This window comes from Tupaia chinensis, unplaced genomic scaffold (genome assembly GCF_000334495.1).
Source record: "Tupaia chinensis unplaced genomic scaffold, TupChi_1.0 Scaffold141490_1, whole genome shotgun sequence".
NCBI lineage: Eukaryota > Metazoa > Chordata > Mammalia > Scandentia > Tupaiidae > Tupaia > Tupaia belangeri.
The window spans coordinates 2,582,035-2,606,471 of NW_006201352.1; the positions used below are offsets into that span (position 1 = coordinate 2,582,035).

At 43.5% G+C, this 24,437-nt stretch overlaps 1 protein-coding gene across 1 annotated transcript in view; it reads right to left on the reverse strand.

The window, feature by feature from the left end:
• EVC2 (EvC ciliary complex subunit 2) overlaps positions 1–24,437 on the reverse strand; it is a 209,103-nt gene that overhangs the window by 159,892 nt on the left and 24,774 nt on the right. Inside the window, exons 2-3 of the mRNA XM_006163194.3 lie at positions 12,558–12,612; positions 6,848–7,014 (exon numbers count right to left, since the gene is read on the reverse strand). Of these exons, the coding sequence (XP_006163256.1) occupies positions 6,848–7,014; positions 12,558–12,612 (222 nt within the window). The remainder of the gene's footprint in view (positions 1–6,847; positions 7,015–12,557; positions 12,613–24,437) is intronic.

Genomic DNA, 24,437 nt, shown 5'->3' on the forward strand with positions numbered 1-24,437 from the left:
CTTCTTCGTTCCCTATTTGGAGGCCTTTTATTTGACTCTCGTCTAACTGCATTGGCTAAAACCTCCAGTATTATGTTAAAAAGGAATGGAGAAAGCATACAGCCTTGTCTTGTTCCAGTTTTCAGCTTTCCCCATTCAGTATAATGTTAGCTATGAGTTTTTCATAGATGGCTTTTATTGTTTTGAGGAATGTTCCTTCAATACCAAATTTGCTGGGAGTCTTAATCATGAAGGGATGCTGTATTTTGTCAAACGCTTTTTCTGTATTGATTGATACGATGATACGGTTTTTATCTTTTCTTTTGTTAATGTGATGTATCACATTTATTGTTATGCATATGTCGAACCATCCTTACATCCCTGGAATAAAACCTACTTGCTCATAATGTATAATCTTTTTAATATGTCATTGCTAATATCTTGCTGAGAATTTTTGCATCTGTATTAATCAGGGATATGGGCCTGAAGGTTCTTTTTTTTGTCATGTCCTTGTCTGGTTTTGGAATTGAGATGATGAAAGCTTTATAGAAAGAATTCAGGAGGGTTCCTTCCTTTCAAATTTTTAGAAATAGTTTAAGGAGAATTTGGGGTTAGTTCTTCTTTAAAGGTTTTGTAGAATTCAGTAGTAAAGCCATCGGGACCCGGACTCTCCCTTGTTGGGAGACTTTTTATTACTGATTCAATTTCATTGCTTGTTATGGGTCTATTCAGACTTTCTATTTCTTCCTGATTCAATCTTGGTAAACTACACATGTCTAGACATTTGTCCATCTTGTCTAGGTTTTCTTGTTTGTGGGTGTATAATCCCTCATATGATGATGTTTTGTATTCCTGTTATGTCCATTGCAATATTGCCTGTGTAGTAATAATGCCTGTTTCCTTGCTGATTTGATTTATCTGGTTCAGTTCTCTGTTCTTCTTGATTAATCTAGCTAACAGTGTGTCAACTTTGCTTATCTTCTCAAAGAACCAGCTTTTGGTTTCATTTATCTTTTGTATAGTTCTTTTATTCTCTATCTCATTTTATTTCTACTTAAATCTTTATTATTTCTTTTCTCCTGGAATTTTTTTTTCTGTCTTTCCAGTTCCCTGAGTTGTGTCATTAGGCTATTTACTTGCCACCTTTCTGGTTTTTGGGTTTTTGTTTGTTTGTTTGTTTGTTTGTTTGTTTTATGGGCACTAATTGCTATGACAGCTTTTGCTGTATCCCATAGGTTATACACACTTGTTTGTTCATTATCATTGGTTTCCATGAACCTTTTCTTAACCTTTCAGTCTTAATTTCTTCTATAGTTTGAAAGTCATTCAGAAGTAGGTTGTTTAGTTTCCATGTGTTTGTGAATTTTCAAGGACTCTTTCTGTAGTTGATTTCAAGTTTGATTCCATCGTGGTTGGAAAAAATGCTATAGTTTCTATATCTTTGAATTTGTAAAGGCTTGTTTTGTGTTCTATCATGTGGTCAGTCTTAAAAAATGTTTCATGTAGGGGTGAGAAAAATGTATATTTTGTGGTAGTAGAGCCAAATACTCTGTAGAGGTCTGTCAAACCCATTTCATGTATGGTATCATTTAGCTCTTGTATCTGTTTATTTTTTGTCTAGAGGAGTCAGTGGGGTGTTGAGATGTCTTACAATTACTGTGTTGCTGTCCATCTCTCCCTAGATCTAACAGCCTCTCTTTGATGTATTTAGGTTTTCTAGGGTTGGGTGCATGGATATTTCCAAGCGTTCTATTTTCTTAGTGAGCAAGTCCTTGTAGTCCTGTATAAGGTCCTTCTTTTTCTCTTTTTACACCTTTCATCTTAAAGTCTATATTGTCTGATTCCAATATTGCTACGCTAGCCTTTTTTGTTGTTGCTGTTTCCATTTACACGGAATATCTTTGTCTAGCCCTTCACTTTCAGTTTATGTATGTTCATATCAGTGAGGTGTGTTTCTTGTAAGCAGCATATAGTTGGCTTCTGTTTTTGTATCCATTCAGCCAGTCTGTTTCTTTTAATGGAAATATTTAATCTATTAACATTCAATGTTATTGATTTCTGCAGATTCATCCCTGTCATTTTTGTGAACCAGTTTCTCAGTTGTTTTTTGTTCTCCTGTTTCTGTTTGTCTCTCTTTAGTTATCCTGATGTAACACTCCCCTCCGTACTTCCTATAGACTTGGTCTATTATTGGCGAATTCTTTCAGTTTTTTGTTTATCTGAGAATACTTTTATTTGTTCTTCCCATTTGAAAGATAATCTTGATATAGTATTCTTGGTTAAAATTGTTTTTCTTTTAATGTATTGAATATATTTTCCCATTCTTTCCTTGCCTGCATTGTCTTGGTCAAGAGGTCTGACTTTAGCCTAACAGGATAGCCTTTATAAGTAACTTGACATTTCTCCCTTGCCATTTTTTTAAAGAAATAGTTTTAACTTTATTTATTTACTTATTTTAATTTGACCAGCGAGGGTCAGAATGAGAGAGAGAGAAAGTGAGAAAGCAATCTGCCAGGTCAAGGACTCAAACTGCAGTTGGCCATGTTGGAGTCCAGAGCCCTCAACTACCATGTCACCTGACGACCCTCTCCCTTGCCATTTTAAGAATAATGTCTTTGTCTTTAACTTTTTACCAATCTGGCTATGTTGTGCCTGGGGAAGGATCTTCTCATGTTGACTCTATTTTGGGGTTTATTTCTTGGGTCTGAATTTCTCCATGTCTCTCTATATTTGGAAATTTTTCAGATAGTATTGAATGAAAGAGGTTTTTCATGCCTTTAGCATATTCTTCATCTTCTGGAATACCCATTATATAGATATTTGGATGTTTCATGGTGTCTCAAATCTCCCGTATGTTGCACTTATTTATTTTTGTTGTTGTTTTTCTTTCTTTTTGATGATTTAGTCTATGTTGGAGACTTTGTCTTCCAGGTCAGAAATTCTTTCTTCTGCATGGCCCAACCTGCTGTTAATGCTTTCTAGGGAGACTTTAATTTCTTGTATTGTATTCTTCATTTCCAGAAGTTCTGTTTGATTCTTTTTTAGGGTATCTAATTCTTTTTTTCTTCTTCTTCTTCTTTTGGAGAGGATTTTGTTATAGGGAGCGTGCGCTCACCAGACAGAGACAGATAGATAGAAAGCAAGAAATCACCTCCCCAGGGGGAATGGCCACGTCGCAATCCCTTCTCCTCCATTCTCCTCTCGGGTTCTTGGGCACGCACGCACACGCGCCCGGCGTGAGTTTAAGCCACCGGGTCTGGGACTCGAACCGCAGTTGACTACGTGGGAGTCCAGTGACATAGCCATTACACTAACTGCTGGTCCCTTCTTTGCAGAATTCTTATTTCATGTCCTGAAATGATACTCACTTTCTGTAACTGTCTGTTTTCTCCTGCATCTCACTAAGTTTTATCACTAAGAATATTTGGAATCCTTTTTCTGACATTTCTGTGTATTTCTCTGGGCTATCCACTGTTGGTGAGGAGCTACTCTGCTCACCTGGGGGAGAGTTACCACCTTTTTTCTCATGTTTTTTTGAGATCTGTGCTGATTTGTAGTTAGTATTCACTGTTCTTTATTTATTGGAGTAGATTCTGTAGTACTGGTAGAGGAAATTACACACTTAGTTCCCAGGTGTGGGAAGGGCTCTGTCTCCCAGGTTAAAACAATTAGGGGTAACTTCAAATGCTTGGGTCCTCTGCCAAATGTTCAGGTCTAGATGAGGTGGTAGCAAGCTAAAAAGATATAACTTAGTGAAGAGGGTCAAGTTCTGCCCTACAGGTTGGTGTATCGGAAGTCCCAACATAACTCCCCAGTTCCGAGCACAGGCTCACTCAAGGAGGCCGGCCCGGACCAGGTGTAAGTATTCTGGCTGCCAGGCAAGCTCAGGCTACTGGAGTGGTGGGCAATGGTGTGCAGAAAGTCTCAAAGTTGCTCCCAAGCACCAAGTGCCGGCTTATTTCAATGCTACTCTTTTAAAAGAAGGATACGGGGATCCCTTCTGCTAATCCCTGTTTCAAGTAATCTTATTTTTTTGTTTGTTTGTTTGTTTGTTTTCCATAGAACATTAAAGGACTGGAAATTAAAATCTATGAGAAAAGAATAATGTGCATGTGAGATTACCCTGTAGCTTAGTCCTGGTCTGGGGGTACATGTGAAGGACACCGTTGTCACAGGGAACTAGCACACCAAGGATGACATGCCAGCAAGAGAGCTATGGGAATGAGGGCAGAGCAGGTCCTGGTGCCTCGGGTGTATGGCCAACAGCCCCAGGCACCCTTGGCGGGGTCTGAATGGAACAAGTGGCATGGCGGTGTGATGGCCTCTCCTTCCAGGAGCTGGATTCATCAGCATAGACATCCCCTGGGTTTGGCCTCCTCTGCCCTGCCACCCTAGGGCTCCCTTGGAAAAGGAGCCAAAAGAAAGTCAGGGCTCATCTATCAAATGCTGCCTCCCAAGGTCTGGAAACCCCAGGTTTCAGTTCCCCTCATAATTGCAACCAGTATCTGTTCACCTCCATCCCCACTAGTCCCCTTGACCCCAGTGTCCTGGATCCTGTGAAGTGGCTCCCTTTAGAATTTGCTGTATGTCAATGTTAATACACAGTATCTACACTGCACTGGACATTTCTGTGTATTTCTCTGGGCTATCCACTGTTGGTGAGGAGCTACTCTGCTCACCTGGGGGAGAGTTACCACCTTTTTTCTCATGTTTTTTTGAGATCTGTGCTGATTTGTAGTTAGTATTCACTGTTCTTTATTTATTGGAGTAGATTCTGTAGTACTGGTAGAGGAAATTACACACTTAGTTCCCAGGTGTGGGAAGGGCTCTGTCTCCCAGGTTAAAACAATTAGGGGTAACTTCAAATGCTTGGGTCCTCTGCCAAATGTTCAGGTCTAGATGAGGTGGTAGCAAGCTAAAAAGATATAACTTAGTGAAGAGGGTCAAGTTCTGCCCTACAGGTTGGTGTATCGGAAGTCCCAACATAACTCCCCAGTTCCGAGCACAGGCTCACTCAAGGAGGCCGGCCCGGACCAGGTGTAAGTATTCTGGCTGCCAGGCAAGCTCAGGCTACTGGAGTGGTGGGCAATGGTGTGCAGAAAGTCTCAAAGTTGCTCCCAAGCACCAAGTGCCGGCTTATTTCAATGCTACTCTTTTAAAAGAAGGATACGGGGATCCCTTCTGCTAATCCCTGTTTCAAGTAATCTTATTTTTTTGTTTGTTTGTTTGTTTGTTTTCCATAGAACATTAAAGGACTGGAAATTAAAATCTATGAGAAAAGAATAATGTGCATGTGAGATTACCCTGTAGCTTAGTCCTGGTCTGGGGGTACATGTGAAGGACACCGTTGTCACAGGGAACTAGCACACCAAGGATGACATGCCAGCAAGAGAGCTATGGGAATGAGGGCAGAGCAGGTCCTGGTGCCTCGGGTGTATGGCCAACAGCCCCAGGCACCCTTGGCGGGGTCTGAATGGAACAAGTGGCATGGCGGTGTGATGGCCTCTCCTTCCAGGAGCTGGATTCATCAGCATAGACATCCCCTGGGTTTGGCCTCCTCTGCCCTGCCACCCTAGGGCTCCCTTGGAAAAGGAGCCAAAAGAAAGTCAGGGCTCATCTATCAAATGCTGCCTCCCAAGGTCTGGAAACCCCAGGTTTCAGTTCCCCTCATAATTGCAACCAGTATCTGTTCACCTCCATCCCCACTAGTCCCCTTGACCCCAGTGTCCTGGATCCTGTGAAGTGGCTCCCTTTAGAATTTGCTGTATGTCAATGTTAATACACAGTATCTACACTGCACTGGACCCTCCTCTCAGCAAGAATGCTCTGCCTGGCTCCCCTCACTGGGATGACCATGCCTCCTCCACTCTCCGTCTTGCTCCCCTGTCACCCACAGAGAGATAAGCCATATTCTGAGTCCCAGGCGTCACAGCTCTCAGTGGTAATAATCACAGCAATGGCTGCCATGTACCGAGTGCAGGCATTACAGCCGTCACTTTACGTACGAACTTTACCCCACCCGTTCTACAGAGGAGGACGCTAAGGCCCACGGTCCCAGAGACACAAACCTTGGAATTCTACCCTGCATGACTTCAAATTCTGTGATGCTTCCCCAGTGTAGATCACCTCTTCACAGTGTAACCTTCTTATTGTGCATCACATGAGCAAAGATTCAGAGTGGGGAAGAAATTTCCCAAAGAACACACCACAATGTGCAGAAACCTTAGCCAGACTCCACGAGCAGGGACCTGGCTTTGCTTCTGATCCTCATATAGAATCCTGCAAATAACTAATACATAGTTTGTCGAGCAAATAAATGCAGGGGAGGTGACTGAGCACAGAGGGTACTGCTATGTGGGGTAACGAATCCTATGACTCAAGGGACTGTAAAGAACAAAGACCAGTATGGTGGGTGAAATGATGTCCTCCTCCCAAAGACATACCCATATCCTGCCTCTGGAATCTGTGACTGTGGCCATATTTGAAAAAGGGATCTTTTCAGGTGTAATAAAGCTAAGGATCTCAGGATAAACTCACTCTGGATTGACTAGGTGTGCCATACATGTAACAAATGTAAGTGACACACTGAGAAGATAGACACGGACCAGAAGGCCAAGAGCAAATGGAGACAGAGACTGGCGTGATGCCGTCACAAGCTCTGATACGAACCTCCTGCTCATCTAAATACTATAGGCCATACAGCAGAAAACGCACTTTGCAAAGATAAATGACTTTGCTGCCCCGTGATAACTATATCCAGTGAAAGAGAAGAACAAAAACCTTTGGCTTTTTATACACAGATGGCTCAAAATTGGTTTCTTTACAACTTCTGATATTGTTGTCAATGTTTACTAAACTGGTTACTTACCAGGTGCTGGGTTGCAGGAGACTCTCTTTTAAACAAGGTCTTCTTGGGCCATGAGGGTATAAAGGCAAATAAGGAATGAGTCCACAATCCACTGGATGCTGCCGAAGTTGGGAGTGGGTTAAAGACCTCAATTTCCTTGTTGAATTGCGTTCCAAGTGATGCCTCCACTGCAAAACAGCAATAGATCTTCATTGTATAGTGAAGACAGACAGTGAGATACAGTGGTTAAATTCTGGAGGCAATGGGCTGGACAGTGGAGCAGCAGCACAACCCAAGGCTCTGTGAGGCTGACCCACATGAGAAGGTTCCAGGTTCACACCTGGAGGACTCCCTGAGTACACTGGCCATGCACCTGCCCATGAAGGGCTGGCAGTGGTAGGGATGCATTCTGGTATCAAGACCCTATTGAGGTATTCTCTCTCTCTGTCTCACATGTGGAATAAATAAATAAATAACTTTAGAGTCAGACTACATGATGGAAGTCACCTGGGAAATGTTTGCAGAACAAGTGAATACACTAATGAATCCATGAATGACTTATGTCTTTGCCAGGAAAATAAGGCATGCTCATTGGAAAGCTATGGGTTTCCTTATACGGGTGTGTGCCACAGCACACATTCCTGGGCCCCACACAGGAATCAGAACCACTAGGCAAGGTGGTACCTTGGGTGATTCTTACATAGTATCACTCAGCCTTAGTTTCCAATCTGGCTCTGCCACTTACCAGCTATGAGTCCTTGGGCATATCCCTAACCACTGTGTGCCTCAGTTTCCTGAACCTAAAGTAGAAAGAGCAAATCCTACTCCATTGAGTCCTGAGTACCTGCCTGCTGCAGGGTATGCTCTCAGTAAATGTCACTGACTGCTGTTAATGGAGGATCCACACACAGCCCCTGAGTAATCCTACATGGAGAGACTCCATCTAGAGATCACTCAATGCCAATACATCAAGAAATTCAGGAGCACTGTGCATAAATCACAGAAATGTCACTGGAAAGTTACTGGTTGGGCTGTCGGGAGTACCTGAGAGGATGTCGCTCAGTTGCTGATATGTAGGACCCTGAACAGGTCAGCTGAGCTCTCTGAGCCTCAGTTCCCATCACTGGGAAGAATGTCATTAAAACACCAATCAGGGGGCTGGCAGGTGGAATGGTGGTTAAGGGCACTGGACTCCCACATGGCCAACTGTGGTTTGAGTCCTGGATCTGGCAGCTTGCTTTTCTTATTTTCTCTTTCTGTCAATCTCTGGTCAAATTAAAAATAAATAAATAAATAAATAAATAAAGTTAAATAAAATAATTTAAAACAAAACAAACACAAATCAAAACACCAATCAGGCAGGGTGGTCTGAGTTGCTAATTAAATGCTACCCACATAGCAAAGCACTTAGAAGTATCGAACACTTAAGTTAGAAATCTATATTTTTAAATGACCTAGACTGTAGAATTGTGTGCCTTCTTCAGCATTTGCCTTGAGTCCAAATACAAACTATAGTGTGACTCAATTGAATTGTTTCCGTCTTTTTTTATCCAGTACACTGATAGCAAGGTCTTTAGAAGCACTTTTGAAATATTGCATAAAGTTCAAAAGGCATGTACAAAAAAATTAAAATGTTAGGAAAAAGACATGGGACTAGATCCTAGATAAAATTAAAGTCTATTTTCCTTGAATAGTATCTGTGGTTTATTCAGTCATGAGGTTGGGATGGGATAAATGTCCCTCCTGCAAAATTATTCCAAGGAGAACTCAGCATGGAAGAACTGACAGCCTTGACGTGGATACCATGATGTAGGCACCCCACCAGGTCAGCTGCTGGCCCAGAGAGGCAGGGAAGTTTGAAAGCTTCAGGGGGTGCAAGTCAGACTGGACACCCAACACCCTGCCCCCATGTGGTCCTCAGGCTAAGGGACAGATGCTTGTCTGGCAGAGCTGCTGGACACAAGATCTTAAGGCCATACCTATTTTTTTTTTTCTTAAGAGATATTTTTGCTAAAGAGCATGTGTGCTTGCCAGAGAGACAGAGAGATAGAAACCAAGAAATCACTCCCTGGGAAGATGGCCACGCCATAATCCCTTCCATTCTTCTCTCAGGATGTTGGGCATGCACACATTTATGCCCAACATGAATTTCAAGCTTCCTGGTCTTGGACTTGAATGGCGGTTAGCCTTGTGAGAGTCCAGTGATGTAACCATTACACCATCTACTGGTCCCTGGCCATATTTATTCTTTAGGACTACATCTCTGTTATATGTGTTTACACACCACTGGCTTTTCCTGGTCCTAAACTCTAATGAAGACACAAACAAGATCCTTCCCTTCATGGAAGGACCTCTCTCTAGAGGATGCCCAGAGAGGAGAGCAGAGACAAGATGGAAGACCAATGGAGCCTCGAGAACGCCATGCTACTGGACCCAGCAGTTCATGAGCCCTTTTACTTAAGTGACGATTGAATTTCTGTCACTGGATGTGGCAGGCTGAATAACGGCCTTCAAAGATGCCCAGGCCATAATCCCGAAAGCTTGTGAATATTATTTAAGATAATAGGGACTTTGCAGGTGTAATTAAATTAAGGGCCTTGGGATGGAGAGATAACCTAGGTGGTCCAAGAGGGTCCTAAAAGTAATGACAGCTGTCCTTTTAAGGGAAGAAGGAAGAGATCTGAAGCCTGGACTTCACTACTGAAAAATAGTAATGGGAGCTACCTGGAAGTTACTGGTTGGGCTGTCGGGAGTACCTGAGAGGATGTCGCTCAGTTGCTGATATGTAGGACCCTGAACAGGTCAGCTGAGCTCTCTGAGCCTCAGTTCCCATCACTGGGAAGAATGTCATTAAAACACCAATCAGGGGGCTGGCAGGTGGAATGGTGGTTAAGGGCACTGGACTCCCACATGGCCAACTGTGGTTTGAGTCCTGGATCTGGCAGCTTGCTTTTCTTATTTTCTCTTTCTGTCAATCTCTGGTCAAATTAAAAATAAATAAATAAATAAATAAAGTTAAATAAAATAATTTAAAACAAAACAAACACAAATCAAAACACCAATCAGGCAGGGTGGTCTGAGTTGCTAATTAAATGCTACCCACATAGCAAAGCACTTAGAAGTATCGAACACTTAAGTTAGAAATCTATATTTTTAAATGACCTAGACTGTAGAATTGTGTGCCTTCTTCAGCATTTGCCTTGAGTCCAAATACAAACTATAGTGTGACTCAATTGAATTGTTTCCGTCTTTTTTTATCCAGTACACTGATAGCAAGGTCTTTAGAAGCACTTTTGAAATATTGCATAAAGTTCAAAAGGCATGTACAAAAAAATTAAAATGTTAGGAAAAAGACATGGGACTAGATCCTAGATAAAATTAAAGTCTATTTTCCTTGAATAGTATCTGTGGTTTATTCAGTCATGAGGTTGGGATGGGATAAATGTCCCTCCTGCAAAATTATTCCAAGGAGAACTCAGCATGGAAGAACTGACAGCCTTGACGTGGATACCATGATGTAGGCACCCCACCAGGTCAGCTGCTGGCCCAGAGAGGCAGGGAAGTTTGAAAGCTTCAGGGGGTGCAAGTCAGACTGGACACCCAACACCCTGCCCCCATGTGGTCCTCAGGCTAAGGGACAGATGCTTGTCTGGCAGAGCTGCTGGACACAAGATCTTAAGGCCATACCTATTTTTTTTTTTCTTAAGAGATATTTTTGCTAAAGAGCATGTGTGCTTGCCAGAGAGACAGAGAGATAGAAACCAAGAAATCACTCCCTGGGAAGATGGCCACGCCATAATCCCTTCCATTCTTCTCTCAGGATGTTGGGCATGCACACATTTATGCCCAACATGAATTTCAAGCTTCCTGGTCTTGGACTTGAATGGCGGTTAGCCTTGTGAGAGTCCAGTGATGTAACCATTACACCATCTACTGGTCCCTGGCCATATTTATTCTTTAGGACTACATCTCTGTTATATGTGTTTACACACCACTGGCTTTTCCTGGTCCTAAACTCTAATGAAGACACAAACAAGATCCTTCCCTTCATGGAAGGACCTCTCTCTAGAGGATGCCCAGAGAGGAGAGCAGAGACAAGATGGAAGACCAATGGAGCCTCGAGAACGCCATGCTACTGGACCCAGCAGTTCATGAGCCCTTTTACTTAAGTGACGATTGAATTTCTGTCACTGGATGTGGCAGGCTGAATAACGGCCTTCAAAGATGCCCAGGCCATAATCCCGAAAGCTTGTGAATATTATTTAAGATAATAGGGACTTTGCAGGTGTAATTAAATTAAGGGCCTTGGGATGGAGAGATAACCTAGGTGGTCCAAGAGGGTCCTAAAAGTAATGACAGCTGTCCTTTTAAGGGAAGAAGGAAGAGATCTGAAGCCTGGACTTCACTACTGAAAAATAGTAATGGGAGCTACCTGGCCATGTGACCACAGAAGCAAGCCTTAAGAGATATTTTTGCTAAAGAGCATGTGTGCTTGCCAGAGAGACAGAGAGATAGAAACCAAGAAATCACTCCCTGGGAAGATGGCCACGCCATAATCCCTTCCATTCTTCTCTCAGGATGTTGGGCATGCACACATTTATGCCCAACATGAATTTCAAGCTTCCTGGTCTTGGACTTGAATGGCGGTTAGCCTTGTGAGAGTCCAGTGATGTAACCATTACACCATCTACTGGTCCCTGGCCATATTTATTCTTTAGGACTACATCTCTGTTATATGTGTTTACACACCACTGGCTTTTCCTGGTCCTAAACTCTAATGAAGACACAAACAAGATCCTTCCCTTCATGGAAGGACCTCTCTCTAGAGGATGCCCAGAGAGGAGAGCAGAGACAAGATGGAAGACCAATGGAGCCTCGAGAACGCCATGCTACTGGACCCAGCAGTTCATGAGCCCTTTTACTTAAGTGACGATTGAATTTCTGTCACTGGATGTGGCAGGCTGAATAACGGCCTTCAAAGATGCCCAGGCCATAATCCCGAAAGCTTGTGAATATTATTTAAGATAATAGGGACTTTGCAGGTGTAATTAAATTAAGGGCCTTGGGATGGAGAGATAACCTAGGTGGTCCAAGAGGGTCCTAAAAGTAATGACAGCTGTCCTTTTAAGGGAAGAAGGAAGAGATCTGAAGCCTGGACTTCACTACTGAAAAATAGTAATGGGAGCTACCTGGCCATGTGACCACAGAAGCAAGCTGTTGTGCTGCTGGTTCTGACGATAGAGAAAGGGGCAGCAGCTAAGGACTGTAGTTAACACAGCTGGAGAATCTGAAAAGGCAAGGAAATAGACTCTTCACTGGAGTGAGAACACGGCTGTCCTGACCCTTTGCCTTTGGCTCACTTAGATGAATTTTGGACTTTTGCCCTCCAGAACTATAAGAGAATACACTCGTGTTGTTTTAAGCCACTAAGTTTGTGAAAATTTGTTAACATAACCACAGGGAACTGACATGCACTCTGAGTTTTATTCATCAGACTCCTTCAAGGAAGACTCTCTGTCTTAAGCCCTACACCATGCACAAAAGCTCCAGCCAGCTACTGGAGGGAATCCCTCTGCTCTAGCTCTGTAAGGTAAGGAATAACCTATCTGACCAAGGTAGAGCAATACTGAGAAGATCAACAGCGTGTGAGGGAGGTGAAACGAAGAGAGCTTTAGGGTTCTGATTCCCATTCAGGGTCAAACCAATGAAAACCAACCAGGAGAACACTTACCCACAGTCGTCAAGTGAGAGCTTTCCCTATTGGGCCAAATCATATACAGCAAGTCCTAAAACGATTCAAAAGGCACAAAGTTATTAACTGACAAACATAAAGTATATGAAAGATGAACAAACAGATGGTGTGGTGGTTAAGGTGCTGGGTCCCACATGGCTGACTCTGTGGTTCAAGTCCTAGAACTGGTGGCTTGAAAAACTGGACACGTGTGTGCATGCCCAAAATCCTAAGAGGAGAATGGAGAAGGCATGGCCATCCTCTCTGGGGGTGATTTCTCACTTTCCCTCTCTCTCTTTGTCTCTCTACAAGAGAGAATAAAATAAGGATGAAAGTAATTTTCACAGATGGCTTATACAAAGGTGAGGTGTACATTTATCCAGAAGTCATCAGCCCGCTCCACTGTTTGAGTACCAGATTACCTTCTCTTTCTTTCACAGATCACCAGCTCAGCGATAAATGCATTTCTGTGGGTTCTCAAGAGAGGCAACCCTATGTGGCTGAAATTTCACATAGTCAGACAGACCTGGATCTGAATTCCTACTCTGCTTTTCATGAACCCTGAGACCTTGGGTAGGTGGTGTGGTAGTTAAGGCACTGGAATTCCCACATGGCCAACCGCGCTTTGAGTCCTATCAAAACTCATGTGAAAAAAAAAAATAATAATAATAAATAATTCTTTAAAAAAAATAGCCTCAAGCCTCTGAATTCCTAAGATTCTGCAAGTTTTCACAGTATGACAGATAAAACACTAGGCAAGAAGTTGGAAGAATTGGCTTCTAGCAGAAACTAATTACTTACTGTGTTCCTTTGCTAATTCTCAGCCTCTTTGAGCCTCAGATTCCTTTTCTGCAAAGTGAGAACCTCGAAGTTTCCTCCCAGCTTGCTTAGCCTCATTTGGTGATAAAAAGTCATCCAATCTGCGCCCACTCCACTTTGTGAAATAATAGGCCCTAAAACGGCCTAGACTTCTCTACTGAAGAACAGTAATGGTAGCTGCCTGGATCGAGCCCTCGTAATGTGCCAGGTCCCATGCTGTGCACCCCAAGTGAGTTGCACGAGTATGTGTACCTTATGATAACCCACTGAAGTATTATTCTCATTTTCCAGTAGCCTCTCCAGACTCATGACAACTAGATGACTCACTAGGTAATTCGTGCAGTCATAAAGTGAGAGCTTTCTTCCCTATTGGGCCAAATCATATACGGCAAGTCCTATAAAGACTCAAAAAGCACAAAGTCATTAGCTGAAAAACACACTCATAAAAAGTGTATGAAAATGAGCTAACAGATGGCACGGTGGTTAAGGCATTGGATCCCACATGGCTGACTCTGTGACTCAAGTCCTGGACCTGGTGGCTTGAAAAACACGGGACACGTGTGTGCAGCCTGGCCCTGGATGTGCACTCACCTTGTCTGCACTAGCTATGCCCTTGCTGGCTTCTGTATCGTGGAAGCAGAAAGAATGCGCAAAGGCAGCTAAGACCATGAGAGGTGAGCGGGACACTCGGGCCTACGTCAGAGTCCAGTTCCAATGGCCTCATGCAGGCTGAGGTCTAGTGGCTTTTTTTGCCGCTAAAAAATAACTCGACCTGCGCAATGTAACAAAATACCTGCACTGGGTAATTTACAAAGATCATACACTGGTACTGGGAGTAGGGTGTTGCTATAACGAATCCTCGAAATGTGAAAGTAACGTTGGAACTGGGTGGAGGAAAGAGTAGAGGTCAGACCATAACGGGCTATTCTGGTGAGGGCTCAGAAGAGGAGAGCTGCAGAGAAAGCCTGAGTCTTCGCAGAAATTACTTAAGTGGTCATGATCAGATGTTGGCGGAAATAGGGTGTCAGCCCAGCAGTGCTGTTGGCCTGCTTTCCCAGCTGCATGGAGAAGGCTCATCCACAGGAAAAATCGTCATCCACTATGCAGGCACACAGGTAAAAAGTCGGAAAATGCTGAGACAGATGGGAAGCTGGGTAAAAGATGAGACTGCAGGAGAACTGATGCAGCTAGATCCATCCAGCCTTACCCCAGACCCCAAATTCTACATTTTTTTTTTTTTTTTGGAGAGGTTTTCGCTATAGGGCACGTGCACTCGCCAGACAGACAGAGAGAGACATAGAGACAGAAAGCGAGAAATCACCCCCCAGGGGGGATGATCACGCTGCAATCCTTTCTCCTCCATTCTCCTCTCGGGATCTTGGGCACGCACGCACACACGCCTGGCGAGAGTTTTAAGCCACCGGGTCTGGGACCCGGGTCTAAAACACACTGGGCGCGTGTGTGTGCATGCCCAGGATCCCGAGAGGAGAATGGAGGAGAAAGGATTGCAGCGTGATCATCCCCCCTGGGGGGTGATTTCTCGCTTTCTGTCTCTATGTCTCTGTCTGTCTGGCAAGGGCACGCGCCCTATAGCAAAAAAAAAAAAAAAAAAAAAACTCTCCAAAAAAAATAGAAAAGCCATTCTGACACAGTCTACAACCTTGGATAACCTTGAAGACGTGATGCCAAGTGAATGAAGCCATTCACAAAAAGATAAGCACTGCGTGATTCCACTTACATGAGGTACCTGGAGTAGCCAAATCCACAAGAGACAGAGAGTCTCATGGTGTGGGGCCAGCAGGTGGCATGGTGGTTGAGAGCACTGAACTCCCACATGGTGGACTGTGGTTCGAGTCCCAGGCCTGGTGACTTGCTTTCTCATTTTCTCTCTCTCTCTCTCTCTCTGTCCCTCTCTGGTCAAATTAAAATGAATAAATAAATACATAAATAAATAAAGCTAAGTAAAATAATTTTTTTAAAAAGAAAGTAGCATGGTGTTTTCCAGGGGCTGCGAAGAATGGATAATGAAGATTTAGTAAGTACAGTTTCAGTTTTGCAAGATGAAAAGAGTTACAGAGATGGTTTGTACAACAATGTAAATGTCCTTAGTACTTCTGCCTTGTACACTTAAAAATGATTAAAAAGGCAAATTTTATGTTAGGCATATTTTATTACAATTAAAAATAAAAATAAGGCCAATCCTGTGGCCTAGGGTTAAGGGAGCTGGATCCCACAAAGCTAACTGTGTGGTTCAAATTGCAGGCCCTGGGCTCGAAAAAGATCCCGGGCTCATGTGCCCAGAATCCTAACAGCACAGAGAAACAGAGAAGGAATTGTGCCGTGACCGTGACCCACTGGGGGGCGGTTTCTCTTTCTCCCTCTCTCTTTTGCCTCTCAGTCTCTTCAGGCAAGTCCACATGCCCTCTACCAAAAATAAATAAATAAATAAAAAGTAGATAAATAGATAAAGCAGATCTATGTGTACTTAGAAATCTAAGACAAATCTGGCAAAATCAGCAATACACAAAATTATGAACAATATAAAAATGGAACCTTACTATATTTAATATATTAATACATGTTAAATATTAATAAAGCATTAATATAATTATTTTGTATATTTTACACTTTTAATTATACAAATTTATACATTTATAGATTTGACTTAATAGAATATATATTTAATAGGATAGTAGTATATATTTAATAATATATTCAATATTAGCATTTTAATATTTAATAGATACAAATCAAATTACATGTATGTAAGTATAAATGTATATTTAAGATATCATATAATATATACAGTTTTACTTTTCTTTTTAAAGTTTTTTGCCATGGGGCACATGTGTTTGCCACAGAGACAGAGAGAAAGTGAGGGGGAAAGTGAGAAATCACCCCCAGGGGGACGGCCATGACACAATCCCTTCTCCTCCATTCTGCTCAAAGGATTTTGGGCATGCACGCACACGCATGCCTGACCTGTTTTGAGCCATCAGATTGGGGACTCAAACTGCAGTAAGTCATGTGAGAGTTCAGAGTCTTAACCATCATGCCACCTATTGGCCCCCAATATGTACAACATTTTTTTTTGAGAGGTTTTTGCTATAGGACATGTGCGCTCACCAGAAAGACAGAGAGAGACAGAGAGACAGAAAGTGAGAAATCACCCCCCAGAGGGGATGGCCATGCCACAATCCCTTCTCCTCCATTGTCTTCTCAGGATCTTGGGCACGCACGCACACGCACCTGGCGTGAGTTTAAGTCACTGGGTCTGGGACTCGAACCATGGTTGACTACACAGGAGTCCAGAGACGTAGCCATTACTCCATCTGCTGGCCCCAACAACTTTTAAAAGTCTAGAAATAGATTTACTAAAGTGTTAACAGCAATTACTTACAGGAGATGACTGGGATGAGTGGATGCAGTAATGAGACTTTTTTCATGGCATTTTTTACAACGAGGCACATATGTCCATGTGTCCTTGCAATAACAGCAATAATGATAGTAATAATAAGAGATTTTGCCATCAGAATCATGCCAGGGGACTATTTTGCAGGCCTGATCTGTTGGGGTTTTGGTTTTCAAGGCCCTCATAATTCATATGAAAACTGTCCTTAGAATTCTTCTTGGACAGATGCATGTCCCCAGGACAAATGCCTTCCACAAGGTTGAGAAAAGCATCCTCTACTCAAGAGAATATATTCATCTGTCACAAATGTCTGTAATATACTCAGGTTGATGGAGTCTTTACTGCCACCTGGCAGAAAAAATTATGATGAAAACACACATCCATGCCTAGTGGCTTCCTTCCAGTAAACACCATATAGAGAAGAGGGAAGGGTGATTTCACAGGAGAAAGCTGACAGACACCACCCCAGGGGCTGGTTGAGGTCAGCACCAACAGTGGTGGGGTGCCAGTGTGTGCTCAGACAAATCTCAAGGGTGGAGCATCTACAAATCCCTAACCAGCTCTCTTCAGAAGTGTGCAGGACATGGAAAACGAGAAAACCTGAAGGACTATGAGTCACAAAGCAGCCCAAGGAGCTGGGAGGAATAACGTCACGTGGAATATGAGAGGGGATCCTGGGACAGAATCAGAGCATAAGGTAGAAAGTGAAAAATGTGAATAAAGTGTGGCCTTTAATAATAATAGATTGATGGGACCAGTTAGCGTAATGGCTATGTCGCTGGACTCCCATGTAGTCGACCGTGGTTCAAGTCCCAGACCCAGCAGCTTAAAACTCACGCTGGGCATGTGTGCGTGGGTACCCAAGATCCCAAGAGGAGAATGGAGGAGAAGGGATTGCGGCATGGCCATCCCCCCCCCCGGGGGGTGATTTCTCACTTTCTGTCTCTCTATCTCTCTCTATCTGTCTGGCGAGCGCACACGCCCTATAGCAAAAACCTCTCCCCCCCAAAAATAATAATAATAATAATAATAGATTGATGTCAGTTTATTAACTATTACAAACATACCATACTATTAGAGTAATTAGTGTGAATAGACAACTCTCAGAATAGGAGAGAATTTTTGTTAACTGTGCCTCAGATAAGGGACTGATAACCGGAATACACAGGGAACTCAAGCAGCTTACCTGGAAGAAAATGATTAACCCAATTAAAAGATGGAAAATGAGCTGAATAAACAAGTCTCTAAGGAAGATATACGACAACCAGAGAACATGTGAAAAAATGCTCAACATCCCTCATTGTAAGGGAGAGGCAGATCAAAACCACAATGAGATACCACCTAACCCCAGTCAGAATGGTAAAGACTTAAAAAACAAATAATGATAATTGCTGGAGAGAATGTGATGAAAGGGGGATACTCCTACACTGTTGGTGGGAATGTAAATTGGTCCAGCCACTGTGGAGAACGATATGGAGTTCCACAAAGACCTTCAAATAGAGCTACCATATGATCCAGCAATTCCACATAGTTCATATTATAATAGGAGGAACTGTGTGCTGGGTAGGGGCAGTGTACATGAACTTTCTGTACTGTGTGCTGTGTTTAATTTTTCAATAATTCTTCATCCACTGGAAAAACTGGGTATCCACCTGCAGAAAGATGAAACTGAACCCCCATCTTTCACCATTAACAACAGTCAACTCAAAATGGATCAAAGATCTGAACCTAAGACCACAGACAATAAAACTACTTGTGGAAAATGCTGGGGAAACTCTGGGAGACATTGGAGTAGGCAAAGACTTCTTAAATAAGACTCCCAAAGCACAGGCAATAATCCCTAAAATAGACAAGTGGGACTATATTAGACTAAGAAGTTTCTGCACAGCAAAGGACACAGTAACAAGTGTGAACCGACAACCCTCAGAATGGGAAAATATTTTTGTTAAATATGCCTCAGACAAGGGACTGATAACGAGAATACATAGGGAACTCAAGTGCCTTATGCGAAAAAAAATGATTAACCCGATTAAAAGATGGGAAAGTGAGCTGAACAAAAGTCTCTCTAAGGAAGACATACGAACAGCCAAAAAGCATATGAGGAAATGCTCGACATCCCTCATCATAAGGGAAATGCAGATAAAAACCACAATGAGATACCACCTAACCCCTGTCAGAATGGCAAAGATTAAGAATATAAAAAGTGATAAGTGTTGGCGGGGATGTGGTGAAAAGGGAACCCTCCTACACTGTTGGTGGGAATGTAAACTAGTTCAACCACTGTGGAGAACAATATGGAGGTTCCTCAAAGATCTACAAATAGAACTACCATTTGATCCAGCAATCCCACTTCTGGGTATTTACCCAAAAGACAGGAGAACGCTCAGTCAGAAAAGTGCTTGCACATCCATGTTTATTGCAGCATTATTCACAATTGCCAAGACATGGAACCAACCTAAATGTCCACAAACTGATGAATGGATTGGAAAAGTGTGGTATATATACTCTATGGAATACTACTCAGCCATAAAAAATAACAAGACCCTGGAATTTGATAGAAAATGGTCAGATATGGAGGATCTATTGCTGAGTGAAGTAAGCCAGGCTATGAAAGAAAGATATTGTATGTATCCACTCAATATATACCGACTATCCGCACTCTATAATAGAGAGCAAAAATTCGGAGGACATAAACACAGTGAAGGTACTTAATGAGAATAGGACAGTGTGGAATGGGGTAAGTGAAGAGAAGAGGATAGAGAAAGATAGCAAGTGAACAATAGAGAGACAGGACGTTAGTGAGAAACAGATAGGGGTTATTAACTGTTGATGATGACATGTATAGTATTCTCATTCCCTTTTGAAAAAAACAATGTAATACACTGTAAAGTTATATGTAATCTAATGTAATATAAAGAAGATTATGATGATAATAAAAAATAAAAATAAAAATAAATAAATAAAAAATAAATAATTCATCCAAAACTGCTCTAAAAAATAAATTCTAGTCATTTAAAAGCATGTTTCCATGAGGTCTCTGGCATGAGTAGTGGCCCTGTATGTGGCCACGGTGCAGCCAACACCACTCTAATGTAGGTTTGGAGGATCCCTGTGCCCTGGGACACTCTGGCCACTCTCCCATTTGCCATTGGTTGCATGCCAGGCACTGCCCTGGGCATTGCATGTCGACCAAGGTGGACCTTGAGCCTAATCCCACGTGGGGATGAGGTCTCTTTACCAACAGACTTGGGAGGAAGGGGTAGGTCCAGGGGAGCTGACCTCCGTCAGCAAGCCCTTGGACAGCCCCAGACCAGGAACACTAGGCTGCAGCTCCCAGAGCAGCTCACTGGTTTCTGAGCAGCTCCCATCCTTGTCCTCATTGCAGTCACCATCCTGGGGGAGGTACCTCTCTAGGGGCTCTCTGGCCACTCTGAGCCTGCTCTCACAAGGACATGCCAGGTGGCAGCTGACACTGCCTTCAAATGCCTGGTCTTCCCCTCCCTCGTTTTCCCTCAGTGACACAGCTCCTGTCAAGGTCACCATGGACACTCTAAGTTCCCATCCTTCTCATTGCATACAACTTACTGGCAGCATTTCCTATGTGCATGTTGTAGGTTCCTCTAGTTGCCGTAACAAACTACCACACATAAAGTGGCTTAAAATAACACATTTATTCTCTGAGAGTTCTCAAAGTTGAATGTCTGACACAAGTCTCAATGGACTGAAATCAGGGCGTCTGCAGCAGTGTGCTCTTCTCTGGAAGCTGTAGAGGGAGCCCACTTCTTTGCCTTCAGCGGTATCTAGAGGCTGCCTGCATCCCTCAGCTTCTAGCCCCTTCCTCTATCTTCACAGCCAGCAGCAGCAGGTCGAATCCTTTTCGTGCTGTATGTCCATGACCTTCTCCTGATATCTGACTCTCCTGCTTCCCTCTTCTACCTCCAAGGACCCTTACGATCCTACTGGGTCCCGAATTCCATGTACAACACTCATTCTCCAGTGCCACGTAACCTGATGCCTTCACAGTTCTGGCTTTCAGGGTGTGGACATCTTTGAAGGCCCTTATTCTGCCTGTCATGCAAGTCCCTTCTCTTTCCCAAGACTTTGTTTTTTTTTGTTGTTTTTTTTTTTTTTTAAGAGGTTTTTGCTATAGGGCGCGTGCGCTCGCCAGACAGACAGACAGAGAGACAGAAAGCGAGAAATCACCCCCCAGGCCATGCTGCAATCCCTTCTCCTCCATTCTCCTCTCGGGATCTTGGGCGTGAGTTTAAGCCACCGGGTCTGGGACTCGAACCACCGTCGACTACATGGGAGCCCAGCGACATAGCTATTACGCTAACTGCTGGTCCCTTTCCCAAGACTTTCTTCTCTTGACCTTTGGGTCGTGGTCCTAGTTCTCTTCCTGCCACACCGGCACAGGTTCTCCACCTCCCTGTGGGATGCATTTTTCTTCCTGGCTGCTCTCTTGGGCTCACCCAGGAGACCCCTCTTTCCAGTCGAGGAGAGCTCACCCAGATTCCCTGGAGTAAAGGCCATTTATACACTGACCATTTTCCAGTGTAAATTCCTGGTTCGCTTTTCTCCCCTGGAATCCAGATGTACTCACCCAACACTGCACTGTACGTTTCTGCTTGGGTGCTTGGCAGGCATGTCAAACTCAACGAGACCAATACAGAATTGTCAGGTTCCTCCCAGAGGCCTCTGCATATTAGCTAACAGTATTTCTATTCTTCCAGTTGCTCAGGCCCAAATCCTTATCTTTGTCTTTAACTTCTTTCTTTCTTCCTCTCTTTCAACCCACAGCCAATCATGGTCAATGCCATGGGCTCTAATTTCAAAACACACCCCAAACTCATCAAATTCTCAGCAGTCCACCATCAATCATCTGATGCAGTTCACGTCCATCAGCTGCCTGGTCTCTACCCACCTTGTAAGTGATTTTTATGACTATACCTCTGCCCTGTCTTCTATGCTCACGTCTGCCATGGGATGCTTTGACAAGGTAAGTGAAGCCTGTCACGTTCCTGCTCATAGCTGGCTTTTTATCTCTGATAGTTAATTGGGGCATCAGCTTGACGGGATTGAAGGATGGGTAAATGGCTGCACAAACATTGTGTCCAGTCATGTCTGTTAAAGTGTTGCCAGACAAAGATTGGCATGGGTCAGTGAGCTGAAAGAGGAAGACCTGCCTTCAATATAGATGAGTACCAACCAGTTGCCTGGGAGCATGAGAGGAAGAGGAAATGGGGTTCTGTTTTTTTCTCTCTCTCCCTCTCTCCCCACCCTTCTTCTTTTCAGACCATGTTTTGTGTTCCATATCTACACAGCTGCCCACTCCACTCTGCTCCCCCACTGGCCCCTCTATGTTCTTTAACCTCTGGACTCTGGACTCCTACCTAAGGCCTCCTGAGGGCCCCCTTCAGGCCTCAGACCAGAATTGCACCAGCTTCCCAGCTCGAGTCTTCTAGCTGCTTCTCCAGCTTGTAGACAGCTCACTGTGGGCCTTCTGTACCTTGCGATCAGTGAGAGAACTTGTATAATAAGGTCCTTCTATTACACATATATTTATCCTGTCAGTTCTGCCCCTCTGGAGAACTCTGACCAAATATGATCAAAAGCAGCTGGAGTCCAGTCCAGAAACCCTTCTCTCAGACACACCCTTGCCCCTCTCTCATTGCATTCAGGCCTCTGCTCAGATGACCACCCTGGCTAGTGAGCACCAGGTCACCCTGACCACCCTGTCCCCTGTCTAACTAGTGAGCACCAGGTCATTCTGACCACCCTGTCCCCTGTCTAACTAGTGAGTACCAGGTCACCCTGACCACCCTGTTCCCTTTCTAACTAGTGAGCACCAGGCAACCCTGATCACCCTGTCCCCTGTCTAACTAGTGAGCACCAGGCCACCCTGACTACCCTGCTAACTACTGACCACCTGACCACCCTGACCGCCCTGTCTCGCTAGTGAACACCATGTCTCTCAGTCCACTGTACCCACTGTATGTAGCACCATAGCACAAACTACCAACTGCTACACTAGTACTAATGTGATTATTTATTGCCTTTCTCCTGCTCCAAGAACGAAGGTTCATTTTTGTGTTTGTTTTTCAGGTTTTACCATAGGGTTCATGCATTCACCAGAGAGAAAGTGAGATGAAAAGTGAGAAATCACCCTCTGGGAGGATGGCCATGCTACAATCCCTTCTCCATTCTTCTCCTGGGATTTTGGGCATGCACACACATGTGCCTGGCATGATTTTCAAGCTACCAAGTCTGGGATTCAAACTGTGGTCGATCATGTGGGAGTCCATTGCCTTAACCACCATGTACCTACTCGCCCTGCAGTTTCACTTTTTTTTTTTTTTTTTTTTGAATGGTTTTTGCTATTGGGCACATGCACTAGCCAGAAAGGCAAAGAGACAGAGAGACAGAAAGAAATCCCCCCCCAGGGGGGATGGCCACACCACAGTCCCTTCTCCTCCATTCTCCTCTCGGGATCTTGGACATGCACGCACATGTGCCCAGCATGAGTTTAAGTCACTGGGTCTGGGACTTGAACCATAGTTAACTAAATGGGAGTCCAACTACATAGCTATTACACCAACTGCTGGACCCACTGCAGGTTCACTTTTTAAGAGCAGTTATTTGTCTTAGTCTTTCTTGTTCTGTATCTCAAACTCCTCAGAGTGCGGCCCCAAGAAGCCCCCCAGCCAAAACCCACTGTTGATTAATGGCTGACTCCAAGGCCTCATACCCACTCTATTATTCACTGCTTCCTCACCTCCGATGACTTTCAACAGAACTTTCTGGAGTGAAAGGAATGTTCTATAATCTGGGCTGTCTGACACAGGGCCACTGAGCATGTAAATTTTGTACATTTGAGAAGTCCCATAGCCAATGGCTGCTGTAGTTGACAGCATTATTTTTGACGATCTGGGAAGTGGTTATAACCCACCAGTTCACCCTTTGTAGGAGGGAGAGAAACTAAGTTAGCATTGCACATGTAGAGATGAGTCACTGAGAGCAAATACTTTGGGCTGAACAGACGTGAGTGGGCATACTTACCCTCCTAAAATCACTCTGACCTCAGTTCTTTCATCCATAAAATGGGGATGTTCTACCTGCCCCACAAGGATATCTTTTAAAGAATTAGACTAAATAATATATATAAAACATTTAGCATAGCTCCCAAAACATAGTTAATGTCAGAAAATAATTGAGGGATATTCCAAAGTTCATGAGAATGATTGGTATGAAAAAACCATGTGTGGGGAACCAGCAGTTAGCGTAATGGCTATGTTGCTGGACTCCCATGTAGTTGACTATGGTTCGCGTCCCAGACCTGGTGGCTTGAAACTCACGATGGGCACATGTGCATGTGTGCCCAAGATCTCGAGAGGAGAACGAAGGAGAAGGAATTGCGGCATGGCCATCCCTCCTGGGGGGTGATTTCTCGCTTTCTATCTCTCTGTCTCTCTCTGTCTGGAAAGCACACATGCCCTATAGCAAAAACCTCTAAAAAAAAAAAAAAAAATGTGTGGACTTCAAGAATTTTTCACCAAAATGAACTCATACCATAATTTCATTTTTCTATGGAACAAAACAGTCCACTCATGACTACTATTAGTCATGAGTTACTATTATTCCTATTAGTA